The sequence below is a fragment of the Mixophyes fleayi genome, chromosome 4 (assembly GCF_038048845.1).
Source record: "Mixophyes fleayi isolate aMixFle1 chromosome 4, aMixFle1.hap1, whole genome shotgun sequence".
Taxonomy (NCBI): domain Eukaryota; kingdom Metazoa; phylum Chordata; class Amphibia; order Anura; family Limnodynastidae; genus Mixophyes; species Mixophyes fleayi.
This window is the reverse complement of record NC_134405.1, coordinates 216,346,982-216,367,420: the sequence shown is the minus strand read 5'-3', so window position 1 is coordinate 216,367,420 and position 20,439 is coordinate 216,346,982. Positions and strand designations below refer to the sequence as shown.

Genomic DNA, 20,439 nt, shown 5'->3' with positions numbered 1-20,439 from the left:
GCAGGTATTTGAAGTATATACAGAGGGGTAGATTTACTAAACTGCGGGTTTGAAAAAGTGGTGATGTTGCCTATAACAACCAATCAGATTCTAGTTATCATTTATTTAGTGCATTCTACAAAATGACAGCTAGAATCTGATTGGTTGTTACAGGCAAAACCTCCACTTTTTCAAACCCGCAGTCTAGTAAATATAGCCCAGAGTGCATTATGTGCTAATCTATTCATAACAAAATATTGCTGTCTTGTCTCTGTGTTGACTGTGAAAATGTAGTGGGCAGATGAGTAAATGCCTGTATTACTTGCATGGAGCTGAATATATGCCTTGGACACAGCATAATTAATACATATCAAAGTTGGAAGTGGAAATTAACACAAATAAATTCTCAGCAACAGTTACATTTTTATTTAATGTTATTAAACAGCCATCAATGTTATTAGGCTTAATAGGATTTCTGCCTTGAGATGACTTTATTTTATTGGCTTCCGCATTGTTTACTGAACACATTCCTTTACTTTTTGGATTCCTTCTGTGTTTTTCATTAAGATATTATGCTAGCAAACCGTTTTTGCCCTTGGATATGGATAAACAGAACTGCCCTGTGGGTACAATCCAATCTAATAATTCTACCTGGCCTTAAAGATAAAAAAAAAATGAATGAAGCTAGACAGGTAAAGCAATGCATTTTGTAAAAATAGCACAGGGCCACATGCAAGCCAATAAAAATAGTTTTTCCTATGAGCTGAACACCTCTTTAAATATGACTGACAATGCATTGATCATTAGTATTTCATAACTACCTTCAGAATGCAAACAGCAGCCAAAGTAAGGCGTACTCCAGAGGGTGGGTTCTGCATGGTTTTTAGAAGAGTGATGTCACTGGCTTTCAATGTGTCCAGTGCAGCAATAGCAGCATTGAGGGCAGGTATTGCCACACTTAGCTCCTGCTCACATTCCTCCTGCAAATATAGGTAAAACCTGTTTGTTAATCAGAAGAATATTCAACAATGGTCAGCACTAGAGATGGGCGAAGTAGCCGATTCTGAGATTAGTCAGAACTTCAGAGATTCTTTTGTTGGTGAATTAATTTGCGAATTAGTCCCGATTTACCACAAATCTGCCAAACTGATAATGCTTACTGATAATCAGGTCAATCACAGTGCATGGAACATAAAGTCAACCAACAATCATCAACAAATGTTACATGTCTATAAAATTATCCCACATTCCCTTGGGCACTCATTCTTCCTGGATTGTACAGGAGAGAATTTCTGTGGATACGCTCTATTGGACCCAAACTACTGTACACACGTGTGCACTGTATTTGTTACATAGCTGTGCAAACAGTACTACAGCATTCACAGAGATCCCCCAGCACACTGCTATAGCCAGCAACAGATCATTACTACAGCATTACATGCCTGATTTACCTTTTCCCTGTTTTTCCTTAAACATTTTTCATCTTCACTACAACTTTTTGGCTGTAAAACACAATTTTGTTGGCACTCGTTGTTAGTGCCATTATATATCTAGATGTATAATAATTACACAGGCAGTTCATTGGGATATTGGAGTGTGGATTAGCAACACATAGATAGGTAATGGCACTAATAACAAGTACAGACAAAAATTGTGTTCTGTGACCAAAATACAATTTTTGTCTGTACTTGTTATTAGTGCCATTACCTATCCATGTGTTGCAATACAAAGATAATGTAATGTGATATTGACCAGTGCATTTGTTCAAACTATACAAGAGGAAACTGGGTACGTTTTTGGTCTTATCTGAAAGGGAGTCAGTGCTTGCACATTGCCGAGAAACACTTATATAACCTCTTCAGTCATTCGTACAGCATAGGAAATATGTTATATGATAACATGTGCTAGTGTTCACAGCAACCTTGTATCAGTGGTAATGAATGTAATATTGAAATTCAGGAAACTGTCACCAAGACTCCCTCCAAGGGCAAGATAAAGGTTCAGATGCTGAGTTGGACACATGTTGTGCATAATTTCCTCTAAAAGAAGTCAACCTTATAGATAGTGTTCTAACTCTCGTATGAGTCGGATGATGTGTCAGCTTTAACCTTGTAGCATATTCGCTGGGTTTATGTTAGGTATACAATATCCCATCTTGTGTACAACTGAAAGAATTATCTTTAAATTTATATTTTTAAACTTATTTTTAAATGCACTCACAAAATCCTATAAAATCCTATAATAAAGAAAGCACTTATCAGCCTCAGAGGTGAATTCACAATCAGCCAATCAGAAGCAAGTAATGATGACCGACATCATCATCATCATGTATGTGTACCTGTCCTCTAGTAGATAAAGATATGGCATATACAGTATATCTGAATTGGTGCTGGTGTGCCACAGCCGCGTTTGTATGAATGCCGTTACTGTAATCAGCCTACGTAAGACCAATTCTTCCCTCGCTTGTTCTGCCTCTCATGTCATCGGGAGGCACACATGTTGAATGCGTAGTGCAAAGTTCCATACTTTGATTTACGCAAACGGTGTAGGTCCAATTCAGCATCAGGCCAAAAATGTGTTACACATCCAAACACAAAATCTATATTTATCTTTTATGTGAATGATGTAGAAGTTCATTAATAAGGGACAATAAAAAGACACCCAATTCTGCAACTTAAAGACAAGAAAAGGATAAGTCAACCTTTTGTTGTGCGCATTCTAGACCCAAAGGGTCCTTCTTCCAAATATAAATCATAACCTATCGCTAATAACTGATTAGATATATTATCTAGCATAGTCTCTTGGGGCTTCGTCGCATGCATTCAACCACTGGTGTCTTGTCATGATCTGCCTACAGCGTATGCATTACATGCTGCTTTGCATGGCAGCTCCTGCCTTTTTGTCATTCTATTATTTGTATTTCTATTTTGTGTTCCAGCAGTACCTCTTTTCACCAGAGGTGCTGCTATTGTGCATTATTCTTGTGCTTAAGGAGTTAACCTGTATGTTCACTAATTATCTCATGCACCTGGGTGTGTCTCATTCCCCTTATATATACCTGTTCCTCCCAGCAGTCATTGCTGGTTATTGTTGTCCCATCCTGTGTTGTCCTTTCCTGTTGTCCTATCCTGATGTAATTTCCTGTTGTCCTTACCTGATTGTTACTGGACATTCATGCTACTTTCTGCATCAGCTGGAACCTGGTATTTATCACTGCTCCTTATTACCTTTTGTTAATACCTACCCTCTGCTACCCTGCATTACCGTTTACCTGGTTGTTTCTGGACATTCACGCTACTTTCTGCATCAGCTGGAACCTGGTATTTATCACTGCTCCTTGTTACCTGTTGTTAATACCTCTCTGCAAATAAACACAGAGTGTTTTCACCTATCCATGACTCCTAGCTGTACTTCTGTTTGAGATCCGTGACAGTATAACCAGCCCAAAAAACAGCTTTGGAGTCAGGTGAAAGTTTTGTTTTATTCTGGGACTTTTTTTGCTGCAATCAAGTTTTCATTTGTCTTTTGCAACATGTCTGTTTTACCAATCATGGAATTACCACTGCTACAAACCTTACAAATGGACATTATATTGCTACGCTCCCAGCTGGCTAAATTTTCCACTTTGCTTTTGGACCCACTCAGGAGACTATCAGAGACTGTTTCACTAAAATCTAATACTGTTGATTTGACCCAGCCAACTCTGTCTGTTGCTGAATCCGTGCCGCCAACACCTTGCAATAATACCATGTCAAATTTGCATTTAACTAACAACTGCAGTTTAACTAATGCCCGGTTCACAAGTGGGCCACGCCCCCATCTGACCGAAGTGGAGCGACAGCGCAGAATAACCAACAAACTGTGTCTCTACTGTGCCAGCAGTGCACATTTCTTGCAGGACTGTCCTGTCCGTAGACCACGTCAGCTTACTGAACCATCTCCTGTTGTTTCCTCTCGGCACTCCGAATCTGTTTATGCTCCAGCATTCCTGTTCTCTGCGAAGAGACCCAATCTGCCAGCTCCAGCCGCCTGTCCTGAGGCACCCACAGCCTCTGTCTCCTGTGCCGAGGTGCCAGCCTCTGTCTCCTGTGCCGAGGTGCCAGCCTCTGTCTCCTGTGCCGAGGTGCCAGCCTCTGTCTCCTGTGCCGAGGTGCCAGCCTCTGTCTTCTGTGCCGAGGTGCCAGCCTCTGTCTCCTGTGCCGAGGTGCCAGCCTCTGTCTCCTGTGCTGAGGTGCCAGCCTCTGCCTCCAGCTCTGAGGTCACATCATCTGCCTCCAGCTCTGAGGTCACATCATCTGCCTCCAGCTCTGAGGTCACATCATCTGCCTCCAGCTCTGAGGTCACATCATCTGCCTCCAGCTCTGAGGTCACATCATCTGCCTCCAGCTCTGAGGTCACATCATCTGCCTCCAGCTCTGAGGTCACATCATCTGCCTCCAGCTCTGAGGTCACATCATCTGCCTCCAGCTCTGAGGTCACATCATCTGCCTCCAGCTCTGAGGTCACATCATCTGCCTCCAGCTCTGAGGTCACATCATCTGCCTCCAGCTCTGAGGTCACATCATCTGCCTCCAGCTTGGAGCCTGCTGCCACTGTGTCCGGTTCCGAGTCTCCTGCCACTGTGTCCGGTTCCGAGTCTCCTGCCACTGTGTCCGGTTCCGAGTCTCCTGCCACTGTGTCCGGTTCCGAGTCTCCTGCCACTGTGTCCGGTTCCGAGTCTCCTGCCACTGTGTCCGGTTCCGAGTCTCCTGCCACTGTGTCCGGTTCCGAGTCTTCTGCCACTGTGTCCGGTTCCGAGTCTCCTGCCACTGTGTCCGGTTCCGAGTCTCCTGCCACTGTGTCCGGTTCCGAGTCTCCTGCCACTGTGTCCGGTTCCGAGTCTCCTGCCACTGTGTCCGGTTCCGAGTCTCCTGCCACTGTGTCCGGTTCCGAGTCTCCTGCCACTGTGTCCGGTTCCGAGTCTCCTGCCACTGTGTCCGGTTCCGAGTCTCCTGCCACTGTGTCCGGTTCCGAGTCTCCTGCCTCTGTCTCTGTTCCTGAGCTCCAGTCTGCTCCAGAGGGGGCGCTGCCCTTCCAGTCTGCTCCAGAGGGGGCGCTGCCCTTCCAGTCTGCTCCAGAGGGGGCGCTGCCCTTACCGTCTGCTCCAGAAGGGGCGCTGCCCTTAAAGACTTCTCCAGAGGGGGTCCTGTCACTCCAGTTTGCGCCAGAAGAGTTGCCAGTCCACACGGTCCAGCCCGAGTTGCCAGTCCACGCGGTCCAGCCCGAGTTGCCAGTCCACGCGGTCCAGCCCGAGTTGCCAGTCCACGCGGTCCAGCCCGAGTTGCCAGTCCACGCGGTCCAGCCCGAGTTGCCAGTCCATGCGGTCCAGCCCGAGTTGCCAGTCCATGCGGTCCAGCCCGAGTTGCCAGTCCATGCGGTCCAGCCCGAGTTGCCAGTCCATGCGGTCCAGCCCGAGTTGCCAGTCCATGCGGTCCAGCCCGAGTTGCCAGTCCATGCGGTCCAGCCCGAGTTGCCAGTCCATGCGGTCCAGCCCGAGTTGCCAGTCCATGCGGTCCAGCCCGAGTTGCCAGTCCATGCGGTTCAGCCCGAGTTGCCAGTCCATGCGGTTCAGCCCGAGTTACCACTTGGTGCTGTCTGCCCTCAGGCTTCTCAAAGTGCTGTCTGCCCTCAGGCTTCTCAAAGTGCTGTCTGCCCTCAGGCTTCTCAAAGTGCTGTCTGCCCTCAGGCTTCTCAAAGTGCTGTCTGCCCTCAGGCTTCTCAAAGTGCTGTCTGCCCTCAGGCTTCTCAAAGTGCTGTCTGCCCTCAGGCTTCTCAAAGTGCTGTCTGCCCTCAGGCTTCTCAAAGCGCTGTCCCTGCCAAGCCTTCTGCCCAGTCCGGGCCTGCTCCCAAGTCTGCCGCCCAGTCCGGGCCTGCTCCCAAGTCTGCCGCCCAGTCCGGGCCTGCTGCCAAGCCACCGCCCAGTCCGGGCCTGCTGTCAAGCCTGCCACCCAGTCCGGGTCTCCTGTCAAGCCTGCTGCCAAGTCCGAACCATCCGTTGCCAAGGGTGCCAAGGGTGAGCTGTCATCTACCTTTGAGGGGCACCTTTCTCAATTTAGTGCTCTACTGAGGTTTTGTGCTTCTTATTTCCCCTCAGTGCCTAGCCTTGCCAGTGACCCAAAGAGGAAAGTTTTGTTTTTGTTAACACATTTTAGAGGAGAGGCTATGGAATGGGCAAACCCTTTTGTTGAGTCTGATCACCCCATTCTTTCTGACTTACAACTATTTGTCGAGGCAGTGATCAACAAGTTTTCACCAACACCTCCCGCTATGCCTTGTTACGGGGCCTCTGTATTGTCAGCAGGTCCACCCATCTCACCTGGCCTAGAGATTTCTTTGTGCTCCACCCAATTGGTTCAAACTGCTGTTCCAGGGAATTCTCGCAAAAAGAAAAAGCGAAAGAAGAGAGCAAGGTCTACAGAGCTTGAACTGGCAGCTGGCATAGTCTCCTTTGCCCGTCCACCCATGGACGAGGACTTTTCTGCCGGGCCCCCAATTCTGGACTATGATTCCGATTAATTCAGACATTTTTGGTAATTGGGCGTCTGGAATCCGCCCTTAAGGGAGGGGGTACTGTCATGATCTGCCTACAGCGTATGCATTACATGCTGCTTTGCATGGCAGCTCCTGCCTTTTTGTCATTCTATTATTTGTATTTCTATTTTGTGTTCCAGCAGTACCTCTTTTCACCAGAGGTGCTGCTATTGTGCATTATTCTTGTGCTTAAGGAGTTAACCTGTATGTTCACTAATTATCTCATGCACCTGGGTGTGTCTCATTACCCTTATATATACCTGTTCCTCCCAGCAGTCATTGCTGGTTATTGTTGTCCCATCCTGTGTTGTCCTTTCCTGTTGTCCTATCCTGATGTAATTTCCTGTTGTCCTTACCTGAATGTTACTGGACATTCATGCTACTTTCTGCATCAGCTGGAACCTGGTATTTATCACTGCTCCTTATTACCTGTTGTTAATACCTACCCTCTGCTACCCTGCATTACCGTTTACCTGGTTGTTTCTGGACATTCACGCTACTTTCTGCATCAGCTGGAACCTGGTATTTATCACTGCTCCTTGTTACCTGTTGTTAATACCTCTCTGCAAATAAACACAGAGTGTTTTCACCTATCCATGACTCCTAGCTGTACTTCTGTTTGAGATCCGTGACATGTCTGGCACATGATGTTTGGTCCCTTGAAGATGGAGAATTAGGAGTAATATGTACCCTATAAATACACTCTGCTAGAGTTTCTATATAACCAATGATTGAAGATAGTATAGGGATTGTATTTGACATACAAGAAGTCCACAAGTTGCGCAAGTACATTGTGCTTATCATAACTTTGAAAATATAATACAAATATGTAGACCCTAACATAACTTAATTCCTCATTTAAAGAGAACAATTTAATAAGCATGCATGTTCTGCACACCATACTCATCATCTGTCTATATTATAGACATATTGCCTGCTCTCTTACTGGTTTCCCTGTCTTCACAGTAATATATACACACAAACTGCTTATATACGTAATATATACATACATAGAGACACTTGCACAAACTCATAATAATGCATTCTTCCATGCATACAAACACTGTAACATACACAGAATCAGACACCCTTGCCATTAAATACAAATACATGGCGTTTCCACACATGCATATACAAACAATATGAAAGATATATATATATATATATATATATATATATATATATATATATATATATATGCAAGATTTAGTATCACCAAGACCAATGTGTCTTTGTCTATTGTTCTCACAACTTCAAGTTCAAAACACACTGTTTGTAGCATAGATGAATACAAGATGCCTTTTACTTTAAATGTATTTCACACAAATATACCATTCTCCTCCACAACAGAAATTCCGCATATCAGACAAGTCTGTCTTTACTGATAAAAGTCACTTTATACAGTAAAACGGTTCCTTTGGGTTACATCCATGCGCTTGCTCAGTGATTTACAGGTTATTCGTACGGCAGATATTCTCATTTCCCAAAGCCTGAGGTGAATGTCCCATTTATAGTGAGCAGATATTGAGAGAATGAAAAGTGACTCCACTGTAAGTACTGTATAGCAGAGAGGAAACATGGAGGGATTAGCCAAGTAGTATGTGAGAAGCTCATTCGTGACAGAATTTATATTGCAAACAGTGAAATGTCTCTCCAGTGTGCTGGACCAATTGTAAGGATTTCTGTTTAAAAAATATTAAGAGGAGGTATAGTGCAATCTTTCATGCACAATTAGAAGACACAATATCTTATACAGGCTGGCTTTAAACATGACTTTTTCAATTTTCCTTCCACATTTTTCAGATGTAAATACTAGGGGATGATGGTTATCAAATACTTTTGTTATAGGACTTTACCTATTTTTATGGCTGTGCTAGTATGTCTGGTTGCAGAGCTCACCACTAAGTCACCTGATATTGTTTTACTTCTCTCCCACAACCCTTTTTCTATTCCTGAGCCATTATTTAAGGGTGATAATCTTCTAAACATTCCTAGGCATATGGTTATGGGCATGGCCTAGTGAAAGGGGATATGTATGACGTCAATGCAAGTGTGGTATGGTGTCATTCGGGTGCGTCTTGGAATGGAAGGGACTGAAAATATGACAGAGATCAGGCAGAAAGGTGTCAGATAAAACACCATAAATTTGCTCATAGCCTGTATAAAAGGGTAGCTGTCAGGATTGTGGAGTCTACTGAGTCTACACTGGTAGACTCAGAAGTTCAACTGCATCCCAACATGTTTAGACTGTGTTCATGGTTTTCTTGACACCCACTGACTCAAGTTCTAGATTAGCAATGTGAGGAATGAACTAATTGGTTGTTTTGAATTGGTTCTGGTGGATTTATTGCAGTGTTTGCTACCCTGGTGTTCTAATTATTAATTTTTTTGTGTTTTGACCCTGCTAGTTGAATGATTACTCTGTCTGCCGCCTGTACCAACCTCTGATTGTTAATCGTTTATTTTTGGGAGCTACCTCCACTGACCCCAGCTTTTTATAGGCTATAGAGGTATGTCACCCACTCTGGAATTATGGCACTTGCAAGGCGGGCGGGTTCTGGGCTGCTCCTCTTCGTTGGTGGGGGGAGCAAAAAGAAATAAAATAGAGATTTACTCACCTGATCGCGGCCGCGCAGGCGTCCCTCCTTCCTCTCTGCTCTGTTAATGCTGAATGACAGGCGTGACATCATCAAGTCACGCCTGTCATTCAGTGAGGAGCAGCGCGGAGAGGAAGCAAGAAGACAGAAGACTGAAGAGAGGAGAAGAAAAGAAAAGCTAATAGAAAGGTAAGTGAAAAAAGGGAATTAAGCAGAAAGGCAAACTATGAGGAAAAAGGAGATGAGAAAGGCACAGTAAGGAAAAAGGAGGTGAGAGAGGCACAGTAAGGAAAAAGGAGGTGAGAGAGGCACAGTAAGGAAAAAGGAGGTGAGAGAGGCACAGTAAGGAAAAAGGAGATGAAAGAGGCACAGTAAGGAAAAAGGAGGTGAGAGAGGCACAGTAAGGAAAAAGGAGGTGAGGGAGGCACAGTATGGAAAAAGGAGATGAAAGAGGCACAGTAAGGAAAAAGGAGGTGAGAGGCACAGTAAGGAAAAAGGAGGTGAGAGAGGCACAGTAAGGAAAAAGGAGGTGAGAGAGGCACAGTAAGGAAAAAGGAGGTGAGAGAGGCACAGTAAGGAAAAAGGAGGTGAGAGAGGCACAGTAAGGAATAAGGGGAGAGGCACAGTAAGGAATACGGGGAGGAGAGAGGCACAGTGAGGTAAAAGGGGGGATGGGAGAGGCACAGCATGAGAAAAAAGGGGGGAGATGCACAGATTGAGGGAAAAATGGGGAGACAGGCACAGTATGAGGAAAAAGTGCGGGGGAGAGGCACAGTATAAGGAAAAAGGTGGGGAGAGAGTCACAATAGTAGGGACTATTAATTTAAGATGGGGTGGTTTGGGGGTGAGTTTGGGGAGAATGAGGTCTCTATTAAATGTGCCTATGAATTATTTAATGGCAGTGACAGGTTCGGGAAATAGGTATATTTCTGAAATGCAAATACTATTCATTTATTGCTAGACCTGTTTGTAGGAAGGGAAATAGGTTTATTTATTAAATATGAATACTATTATTTTAATGTTGGGGCTGGAGGAAGGCCTAATTATTAATCGTGGGTGGTATTGATTTAACCTCGGGGCTGGCTATAATTTTCTAAATGTACCCATTTTTTTTCCAAATAGGTCCTCCAACATTCCAGGATCCAGACAAGCCGCAACTAAAAAAACCTGCAGCACAGGTGGTGAAAGTAAGAAGAACAGGTAGGAGAGAGCAGCAGAGTCTATGAAACGTTGTGATTCTAGTGGGACAATCCTAATTTTTGGTGACCGTTCAATGGTGTACACAACAATGCAGGTTTTTTGGTCTGTAGGAGGGTGCATCAACACACCCATTAGCAATTTTGAATAAACATTGAATAAAATTTTAGTACATTTTATATATATATATATATATATATATATTATTTTTTATGTTAGTTATAATGTGCGGTATCATTGCTAGTTTTAATGTGCATTATCAATGGTATTTTTAATATGCGGTATCATTGCTAGTTTTAATGTGTGGTGTCAATACCAATTTTAATGTGGTGTTTTGATGATTGTTTTAATGTACAGTATTTTAGTTTGTGGAAACAATGATATTACTTATGCAGACAACCCAGGCGAGCCCTTAGGGAGAGCTGTAAGTGTCATACTGTGGGCTGTAGGTGATGTAATGCAGCATCTGTCACTATTCCCTTAATTTTAGATCTTAGGGGCCCCCCTGTCTTAAGTGCCCCGGGCCCCCCAAGCCTTAATCCAGCTCTGTGTGCGGCTGCTTTAAATTTTTACACCTTGTGCACTGCAGCTTGCCCTGCTGGCCTGGACAACGATCCCAAATCAGTTTAATAGCTCACACCGGCCTGGCTCTGCTGTTCTAAGCTGTGCAGGGCTGTTCAGGCTGTCAGTCATCATGTAAGCCCCACCCTGCCTCCCTTGTTCTTTGCAACGATTGGCTCCCCCTAAACGTGTCCTGAACGCACAACAGACTGTGCAGAGGAGAGATGTGAGAAGAAGATCCAGCCCAGGGCGGAGGCCGCGGATCCACCATCAGCCATCACGCGGCAGCGCAGAAGAGCAGAGCAGACAGGCAGCCCGGGCCGGGAGTACGGACATTACTGGGTCACTCAATGTCGCCGACCGGTCGGCATCTGGGGTGAGTAACCGTGATAATGCTGATGTGCTGAGCCTGTCACTGCAGGTCTTACCGGCCTACCACTGAAGGACTGGAATCCTACTCCTACAGTGCAAAGATGGTTAAGGGTAAATCACACAGCTGATGATGCTCGGATAAAAGCAAAGAAAATTGCAAGTGAGGACGCCAATCAAACAGCAATATGGAAATATCTTCACTAACTGTTTGTGAGGTATTTAATATTAAAAATCTTCCGTTACACATAATCTAGTTGTCTTTACCTCTTTTACTGTTCTTATTGCAGTATTTAATGCATGAATTGTTAGACTACCTTTCGGTATATCTTTTGGTATAGTTAAAATGGTCATTAGGACATAGAACCTGTTGTTAATTTTTTTGAATCCCACCACTAGTCCTCACGATTTTCACTTAACCAGCACTAGGCAAACCAGCCGGGGTTGGCGGCACTATAGCAGTGGGACACGCAGCAGGGGTCCCCCTGCCATAATGACTAACCAACCCCAGACTGTTCAGCCCTGGGCTGGATTCCCTAGGGAGTGGGGTCGGCCGAAAAAAACGAGCGCCGAAAAATACCATCCAAATGTCCAGGCTTGAGAAAGTTCAAAAACAATTCCCCAAAGTTATTTATACTTCCAAAGTTCAGGCTTGTATTCTCTTCAATTCTTCTGCCCAGGAGGGGCCCATTGTAGATAGTAGTCTTCATTTCTTCAGCCAGGGGGGGGGCCCATATTTGTACATACCCGAAATATGTGTTCTTGATTGATGAAAAAAAAAAAACAGGAGCCACCGCAAACACCTCCTACCTACATTCATTGCGCAAGGTCTATTTACTGTATTAGGTCATTTTCCCACGCTAGTGGGGAAATCACCTAACGCAATGAACGTAGTTAATTGCGTAGCGGAGTTCCTACTAGCTAGGACCTCCGCTGCGCAATGAGCGTAGTTCATTGCGTAGAGGAGTTCCTACTAGCTACATTTTCTTTTGTGGAACTACAGGTTCCAGCCAGCCATGGATGTCAGGGCATGTTGACACTTGTGGTTCTCCAAGTGCCAACATGCCCTGGTCTGCCGTGGGTATGCTGGTGCTTGTAGTTATACAAGCAGCAGCATGGCCACACTATTTTGGGCAACCTGGCTGGCTGGGACTTGTAGTTCCACAAAACAAAATGGCGTCTGTTTTCTTTTTAACTATTTATCGCCGTATTACCTTACTACCCACGGCCCAGGGGTAGTAGGAAGAGCCCTAGTGCTATCAGCACTGGGCTGGGTGTCTCTAGGGGTCTCTAGGGGGGGGCACTAATTTTTTAGGCGGACCCCACTCCCTAGGGAATCCAGCCCAGGGATGAACAGTCTGGGGCTGGTTAGTAATTATGGCAGGGGGACCCCTGCATGTCCCACTGCTATAGTGCTGCCAACCCCGACTGGTTTGCCTAGTGCTGGTTAAGTGAAAATCGGGGGGATCCCACGCAAAATTTTTCCCCGATTTTCACGGAATCAGCAGTAGTCAGGCAGCACTAGGGTTAAGCAGGAATATAGGGGGGACTCCACGCTTTATTATCTATTCTTTACAGTTTTTACAGCTGCTGGTGCTCCGTATGACAGGCAGTGTAACAGTGATGTGTTTACAACTCGCTGCTACAACACAGGAGAGTTAGCTAAACACGGGAGTGTTTACATCCCAGCAAATCGCCAGAGATGACCAGTGATTTTGAAGATCAGGGTCAAAATCGCAGCTTGATACAGTTCCGTTTTTTTTTAGTAAAATCGCAGGTTATCACCCACGATTTTCCGTGATTTTAACGCACTGTCAAAATCGGACCTTGATACATTTACCCCCAGAACTTTAGTTCACTAGTTTATTAAAATGTTGCACTTAGCGCAATTCAGCAAAGAAAATTTTTGAGGCTAGAGTCCCTTTAAAGGGATTAGGAATACATTCTCCCTTATGTAAATGGAAATCTTTGCATTTGACAGGAATGGTGGCAGAACTTAAAAATTGGATGGGATGTTTAGTGCCATACAGGGCAGTGCATGATTAGTTGTATGTGACTCTACAGCACTGATTATCATTTCCCCGTTGCCCCTGTTAAAGCAAGGAATTAGCATTTACATAGGAGCTGGTGAACAACACTATTAAACTCCTGAAGCCTTACATACACTATATGGACAAGAGTATTAGAACGCTTGACCATTATATCAACAGGAACTGTAATGGCATTGCATTCATATACATATACTTTAATATGGAGTTGCCCCCCTTTTGCAGTGATAACAGCTTCCACTCTTCTTGTAAGGCTCTCCACAAGAGGGAGTGTTTCTGTGGGAATTTGTGCCCATTCATTCTGTAGAGCATTTATGAGGTCAGGCACTGATGTTGGACAAGAAGACCTGGCTCACAATCTCCATTCCGGTTCATCCCAAAGGTGTTTGATGGGGTTGAGGTCAGGGCTCTGTGCGAGCCTTCCCCAAACTGTTGCCACAAAATTGGAAGCATAGCATTGTCGAAGAATGTTGAAGCATTAAGATTGTCCTTCACTGGAGATAAGGGGCCTAGCACAAACCCTGAAAAATAGCCCCCTACCATTATCTCTCCTCTACCAAACTTCACAGTTGGCATAATGCAGTCAGACAGGTAAAGTTCTCCCTGCATCCGCCAAACCCAGACTCGCCCATCTTACTGCCAAACAGAGAAGAGTGATTCGTCACTCCACAGAACCCGTTTCCACTACTCCATAGTCCAGTGTTGGTGTGCTTTACACCACTCCATCGGATGCTTGACATTGGTCTTGGTAATGTGAGGCTTGCATGCAGCTGCTTGGCCATGGAAACTCATTCCATTAAGCTCCCACCACACAGTTTTTGTTGTTACATTAAGGCCAGTGGAAGTTCGGAACTCTTTAGCTATGGAATCAGCAGAGCGTTGGCGACTTTTACGCACCATGCATCCATTCTGTGATTTTATGTAGTCTTACGCTTCGTGGCTGAGTTGCTGTTGTTAATAAAACACTTCCACTTTCTAATAATATCACTTACAGTTGATCGTGGAATATCAGCAGGGATGAAATTTCATGAACCGTTTTCAGAACGACCCATTTTGTATCACAGATGTTTGCAAATGGAGACTGCATGGCTAGGTGCTTGACTTCATACACCTCTGGCAACGAGTCTGATTGAAAAACCTCAATTCGATAATTAACAGGTGTGGCCAAATACTTTTGTCCATATAGTGTATTTATTTGTAAATGTCATTATTATTCTAACAGTAAACTACATTTTATATTCTGTACTCCTTTAAATTAGACATCTTGCAGGAAATTTAATTGTAAATTATGCTATTTCCCTGGAAGATGCAAGCAAAATGTGTATAGTATTTTATTAATTAGTGATAATTTCCTTTTAATGGCTAGCATATAAAATTGCTGTGATATTTACATTATTTATGCAACTTGCTTATTTGACAACCAGACTGTTTTTGCAAGCATTTATGAGGGCAGCAATTTATTTTAATCATTTAGCGATCAAAAGAAAAAGTGCTAGAAAAAATGCACGGTGTATAAATAATAAGGCGTGTTTTTTAAGTGTTCCCATATTGCAAACAAGTAATATATTGGCAAGCACCATTACAAGGCTCTTATCAAAGCATTGCATTTCCTGAAAGTTATTTAAAGGTCATTACATATGACAATAAAACGTGATTTAATGTGGTATATTTCTGTGTGCCAGCATGAATGCTATCCACTTGTGAAGATGCTTAGAAAACCAGAAATCTTTGTCAATTAGTGTCAAAGTGTTCAATATTTATGTTGTTGTTTTCTCATCTAAAATGAAAATGTAGCCTTCTATGGCAGCATTTTATTAGTTGGGTAAAATATTTTGACAGCTCCCATTGTATTACATTAAGGCTGACTTGCTAATGTGATGAAGTAGGAAATTGGGGAAAATTAATTATAAGAAATTAAGAAAGTACATCATTTTGTAAGCAATGATGACATGTAAAACCTTTATTGTCATCAATAAATATGAAAGTATTAATTTGTTATTTCTTTACTTTTCCTCCGTACTGTTTGTAACCTCAAGTTGCCTGGTAAAGGATTCTGTATATCTACAATATACAATTTAAACTCACTTTGACCGCGCATCTGTGTTGTATTGTGCTACACGCTGACTTGTAGCTTACAGGCATTGTTGTACTGAGTGGCCGAGACAAAAAAGGAGAAATGATGATGGAACACATCTAGCGTTAGTTATAGTTTATGCTTATCACAATGGGTGTCAGATGCAGAGATATTACTAGATGTAATGTCTTTGTAGTATATAAGTACTCAGAAGACATTTTATTCCTGCAATAGAATGATTTTCTTATTTGAGAAGACTAAGAAATAAAGAAAAACTGTTAAACAGATTAAATAATAAATACAGTGGTTAGTAAATAGTATTAATAAAATAAGATATAGGTGCTTGCTTAAATAGTTCACAGCAATTTATCATGAACGGATCACTGTATTAGACAGCAAACAGGCAATGGAAAATTTGAAAGCAAGGGTGTTCCTCCTAGTGTGGGGAAGGGGCAGGGCCAGATTAACCATAGGGCTAACTGGGCTACAGCCCAGGGGCCTCAGGCATCCAGGGGGCCCTTGAAAGTGCTCAGCAGCATTATTGATCGGTCGGGGACGGGGACGCTTTCACTGCGGTCCTTCCCCGGTGTGCTGTAGTCTCCTTACTGAGAAGATCTTGTGAGTCTCACTCTCACGAGATCTCCTCAGTAAAGAGCGTACAGCGTGCCGGGGAAGGACCGCAATACCAGGAGAAGGAGGTAAGTGCCTTGGGGGCGGCTCGGCTTACCGGGGGGAAGGGGGCAGGTAGGATCATGAGGGTGGGCCCTCACGCGGGAATGGAGGCCCCCTTAGCCCAGGGGCCTCCATTCCCTTAATCCGGCCCTGGGAGGGGGGTGGAAGTGGCACACGATTGGTTTGTTCCAATTATGTTCTTCCATTCCTCAGTGATGTTGCGCTTCACCCTTCAAATTTCCTGACGCTCTAACACTGTCAAATACAGATAGAAAGGGTACCATTCAAGGAGGCAGAGTAATCCATAAAAGATTATCCGTTTGCTGTTGCTGCTTTAAAAAAAATAGTAGTTAAAGCTCTTGGCATTATACAACAAAATAAATTGTTCTTCAAAAGGCACATAAATTAAAAATATATTTATTTATGGGACAGGTGTAAGTTCCGTAATTTAATGAAGTATAAAATGCTTTAATTAAATGACAAAAGCCGGTTAGCAAATGGTTTAAGTGTACAACCGTTTAATACAGGAAATTGAAGTATATGTGGTTGTCTAGCATTCTTTATTACAATATATGGCTTTGATTTTAATAGCATGTGTTGGTGGGAGTGTAGTTGCAATCCACCATCATTACTTACGGTATTTTGGAAACCTAGCTTGTAGTAACATGACTAAAATGTAGACTCAAATAACATATACCAATATCAATTTTAAAAGTACTGCCATCATGTACATTGTGTAAACCTGGTATAGCTAAGCAAACTACAAATATCATCAGGCAAACTCAACATATGAGGTCAGAATGTATACTAACATCATACATGGAAAATCAGACTGATGTAATTGTAAAGCTAGTAAAGCTAATAAATTATCCAAAAAAACTGTTTAATTCCTGGTAAGCCGTCATTAATTCTACACACAAACCAGATTGTCTTCCTCTCCATCTATGCATATTGGCAATGCAGCCATCGTCTTTGGGTGTATATTATACCCTACACTTATAGTTAAATATGTAAAGAAATGGACAAAGGCAGTTTGGTTTCTGTCTCTCTAGGCCCCCCTCCAATTGTAGAAAACACTAAAAAAATTCGGGCGTTATCGACTGTACAATATAAATTGAAATGGACAAAGGCAGTTTGGGGTCAGTCTGTGTATGACACCCTACCCTTAATGAGAAATTGCCAAAACAGCAGCCTTTCAAGACGGTACGTGATATGGAAATGCCCCAAGTCCCTTTCCTCTTTGGGGGTAGATTGCACCCTACACTTAAATAGAAAGTTTTAAAAACATGTTATCGTCATCATCTGAAGCTTCATCCTCACCCTCATCAGTGTGTACGTCATCATCACAGACTATTAATTCATCGCCGCTTAAATCCGCCATTAGAGAACAGTCAGTGCTTGGATGTCTTTGATGGTGAAGGCCTTCCTCATGGAAGATGTAGTTCATTTTTATAAACATAATTTTCTCCACATTTTTGGGAAGTAACCTTCTATGGCAATCACTGACTAAGGTTCCGGCTGTGCTGAACACTCGTTCAGAGTCGACACTGGAGGGTGGGCAGCTTAGGTATTGCAAAGCAAGTTTGTACATGGGTTTCCAAATGGCCTGCTTTTCTTCCCAGTAAGCAAAGGGACTGTCTGACATTTTCATATCAATTACCTCTTGAAAATAATCCTCCACCATCCTTTGCATATTAATACTCATATTGGATAGAGTTATGGGCAAGGTCACACATTTTTTAGAAAAATCCTTCAAACCAGCCCAGATGTTAAACTGTTCTGGTCTGTCCTCTGCGTCTTCCCCGCTTCTTTTTTGAAAATTTTATTTTTTACGAACAGCAGCTGCTTGAGAAACTGAAGGAGGACATGTCGTCAAGCCAAGGCCCAGTTAAGCGGACAACTTGATGAGCAATAGCTCCTTGCAAAAGTTCACATTTCGTTCATTTTGAAGCAAAGACTCAATGTAGGTCTTAAACCTTGGATCAATCACAGTAGCCAAAACGTACTGATCTGAGTTCAAGATCTTAATAACTCGAGGATCATTGTGAAGCAAATTAAGTACTTGATCTACAAGGCCAACATACTTTGCGGAATTGCTTGCTTTCATCTCCTCCTTCAGTTTGTCAAGCTGCTTTTCCAATAGTCTAATTAAAGGAAGGACTTGGCTCAAACTAGCAGAATCTGCACTCACTTCACATGTCACAACTTCGAATGGTTTCAGCACCTTGCACAGCACCAAAAGGATTCCCCACTGTGCAAGAGTGAAATACATCCCCCCTCCTTTTCCAATGTCATGGTTTGTGCAATACGCTTGGATGGCTTTGCGTTGTTCCTCCATCCTCTGAAGCATATACATGGTGGAATTCCACCTAGTTACCACCTCTTGCTTAAGTAGGTGGCAGGGCAAGTTAAAATGCTCTTGGGGCTGCTGCAAACTCCTACATGCTGTGGCAGAATGCCTGAAATGGCCTGAAATTTTACGGGCTTCGTAGGAAGCTCTGCACCACCGAGTTGATGGTGTGAGCAAAACAGGGAATGTGATGGAATTCACCCAGCTGTAATGCTCGCACTATATTGTTGGCGTTATCAGAAATGACATATCCTGGGGAGAGTCCAAGTGGTATAAGCCATGTATCAATCTGTTATGGATTACTGGATACACTACTAATCTTGATTAGCGCTGGCTTACCTGGGGTGTAGAGTCTAATGATCTCCCCGGTATTCACCAAGAACTGCTGTAAGGCGGGATGGGCTTTGCTGCGAAGAAGTCGCAGGTCGCGGTCCTCGGGTTTGCCCCAAGATGTAGTACAGCGGAATAGGAGCAAGATGAGAATGGTCGGACAGGCCGGGTAGGTACACAGGCAGGCAATGCAGACACAATCAGAAGGCAATCTCGGAGTCAATCAACCCGGGTTGGTACACTAGCGTGGTCAGCTAGCCGGGTCGGTACACAGGAATGGCAGATAAACATATAGAGAGAGAGGCGTGAGACAATCCGGGTCAGGAGAACAGGCAACCAGGAAGGTCAGCAAGCCAGGTCGGTACACGGGAGAAACGGAATCCAGAAGGGTCAGCAAGCTGGGTCGGTACACAGGAGGTCAAGCACACAGGAAGCAGGAACAAGGAGGACACAGGAATCAGCAGCCAGGAACTGGTAAGTTGCTCTGACAATCACCAAGTGCCAGAGCTATGCTTTTATACTTTGTCCACTTTTGAATTCCCTGTCCTAGGTGCGATCATGTGACCGCCCTGAGTAGCGATCACGTGACCGCCGAAACTGGAAGTGCGGCTTCCAGGACCGACGGAGCGGCGGGGAAACGCGGAGAGGTAAGTATTCGTAACAGTAGCCCCTACCTTAAAGGTGGACTCCGGACACCTACACAGGTTTACAGGGAAATCTTTCATGAAAGAGTTTGAGTAGACGGGAGGCATGAAGGTCGACTGCTCTTACCCAGGAGCGTTCCTCGGGACCATATCCTTTTTAGTCTACTAGGAATTGTACGGCTCCTCTGTTCTTACGGGAGTCCAGGATTTGTTTTACTTCATATTCACCCTGATTCTGAATAATAACAGGAGGAGGAGCCCTAGGAGGGGTGGCAAACTTGTAAGTGACCACTGGTTTCAGCAATGACACATGAAAAACATCTGGGATACGTAGAGAACGTGGTAAGCTTAGTCTGAAAGCTACTGGAATGATGATCTCAGAGATGGTAAAAGGACCAATAAACCCGGGAGCGAATTTCTTGCTGGGAACTTTTAGACGAATGTTCTGTGTAGATAGCCAAACTTTATCACCGATGTAGAAATTACCGCCGGCTCTTCTCCTTCTATCATAGGCTTCCTTAGAACGAGTGATGGCCTCTCTGAGACTTGATTTGGTTTGTTCCCAGATATGCGAGAAGTTACGAAATAATAAGTCCACTGCTGGGACTTCAGAAGCAGAAATTTGGGAAAAGGTGGGTAATTTAGGATGACAGCCATAGAGAACGAAAAAAGGAGAATTAGAGAGAGCCTCGTGGAAATGGTTATTATGGGCAAACTCAGCCCATGGAAGGAAATCCCAGTTGTCTTGATTGGCAGAAATGAATATTCTTAAGAATTTCTCCAATTCCTGGTTGGTTCTCTCTGTGAGGCCATTAGACTGGGGGTGATATGCAGAGGAAAAATCAAGCTTGATTCCAGATTTGTGACAAAAGGATCTCCAAAACTTGGATATAAACTGAGATCCTCAATCGGAGACAATGTGATGAGGACAACCATGAAGGCGGAATATCTCTTTAATGAAAATATCAGCCAACGAGGAGGAAGATGGAAGACCTCTCAATGGAATGAAGTGGGCAGTTTTGGAAAAGCGGTCCGTGACCACTAGGAC

General features: G+C 43.8%; 1 protein-coding gene across 1 annotated transcript in view; it reads right to left on the bottom strand.

The window, feature by feature from the left end:
- LOC142150794 (dynein axonemal heavy chain 3-like) overlaps nt 1–20,439 on the bottom strand; it is a 947,133-nt gene that overhangs the window by 216,953 nt on the left and 709,741 nt on the right. Inside the window, 1 exon segment of the mRNA XM_075205980.1 lies at nt 801–959. Within this exon segment, the coding sequence (XP_075062081.1) occupies nt 801–959 (159 nt within the window).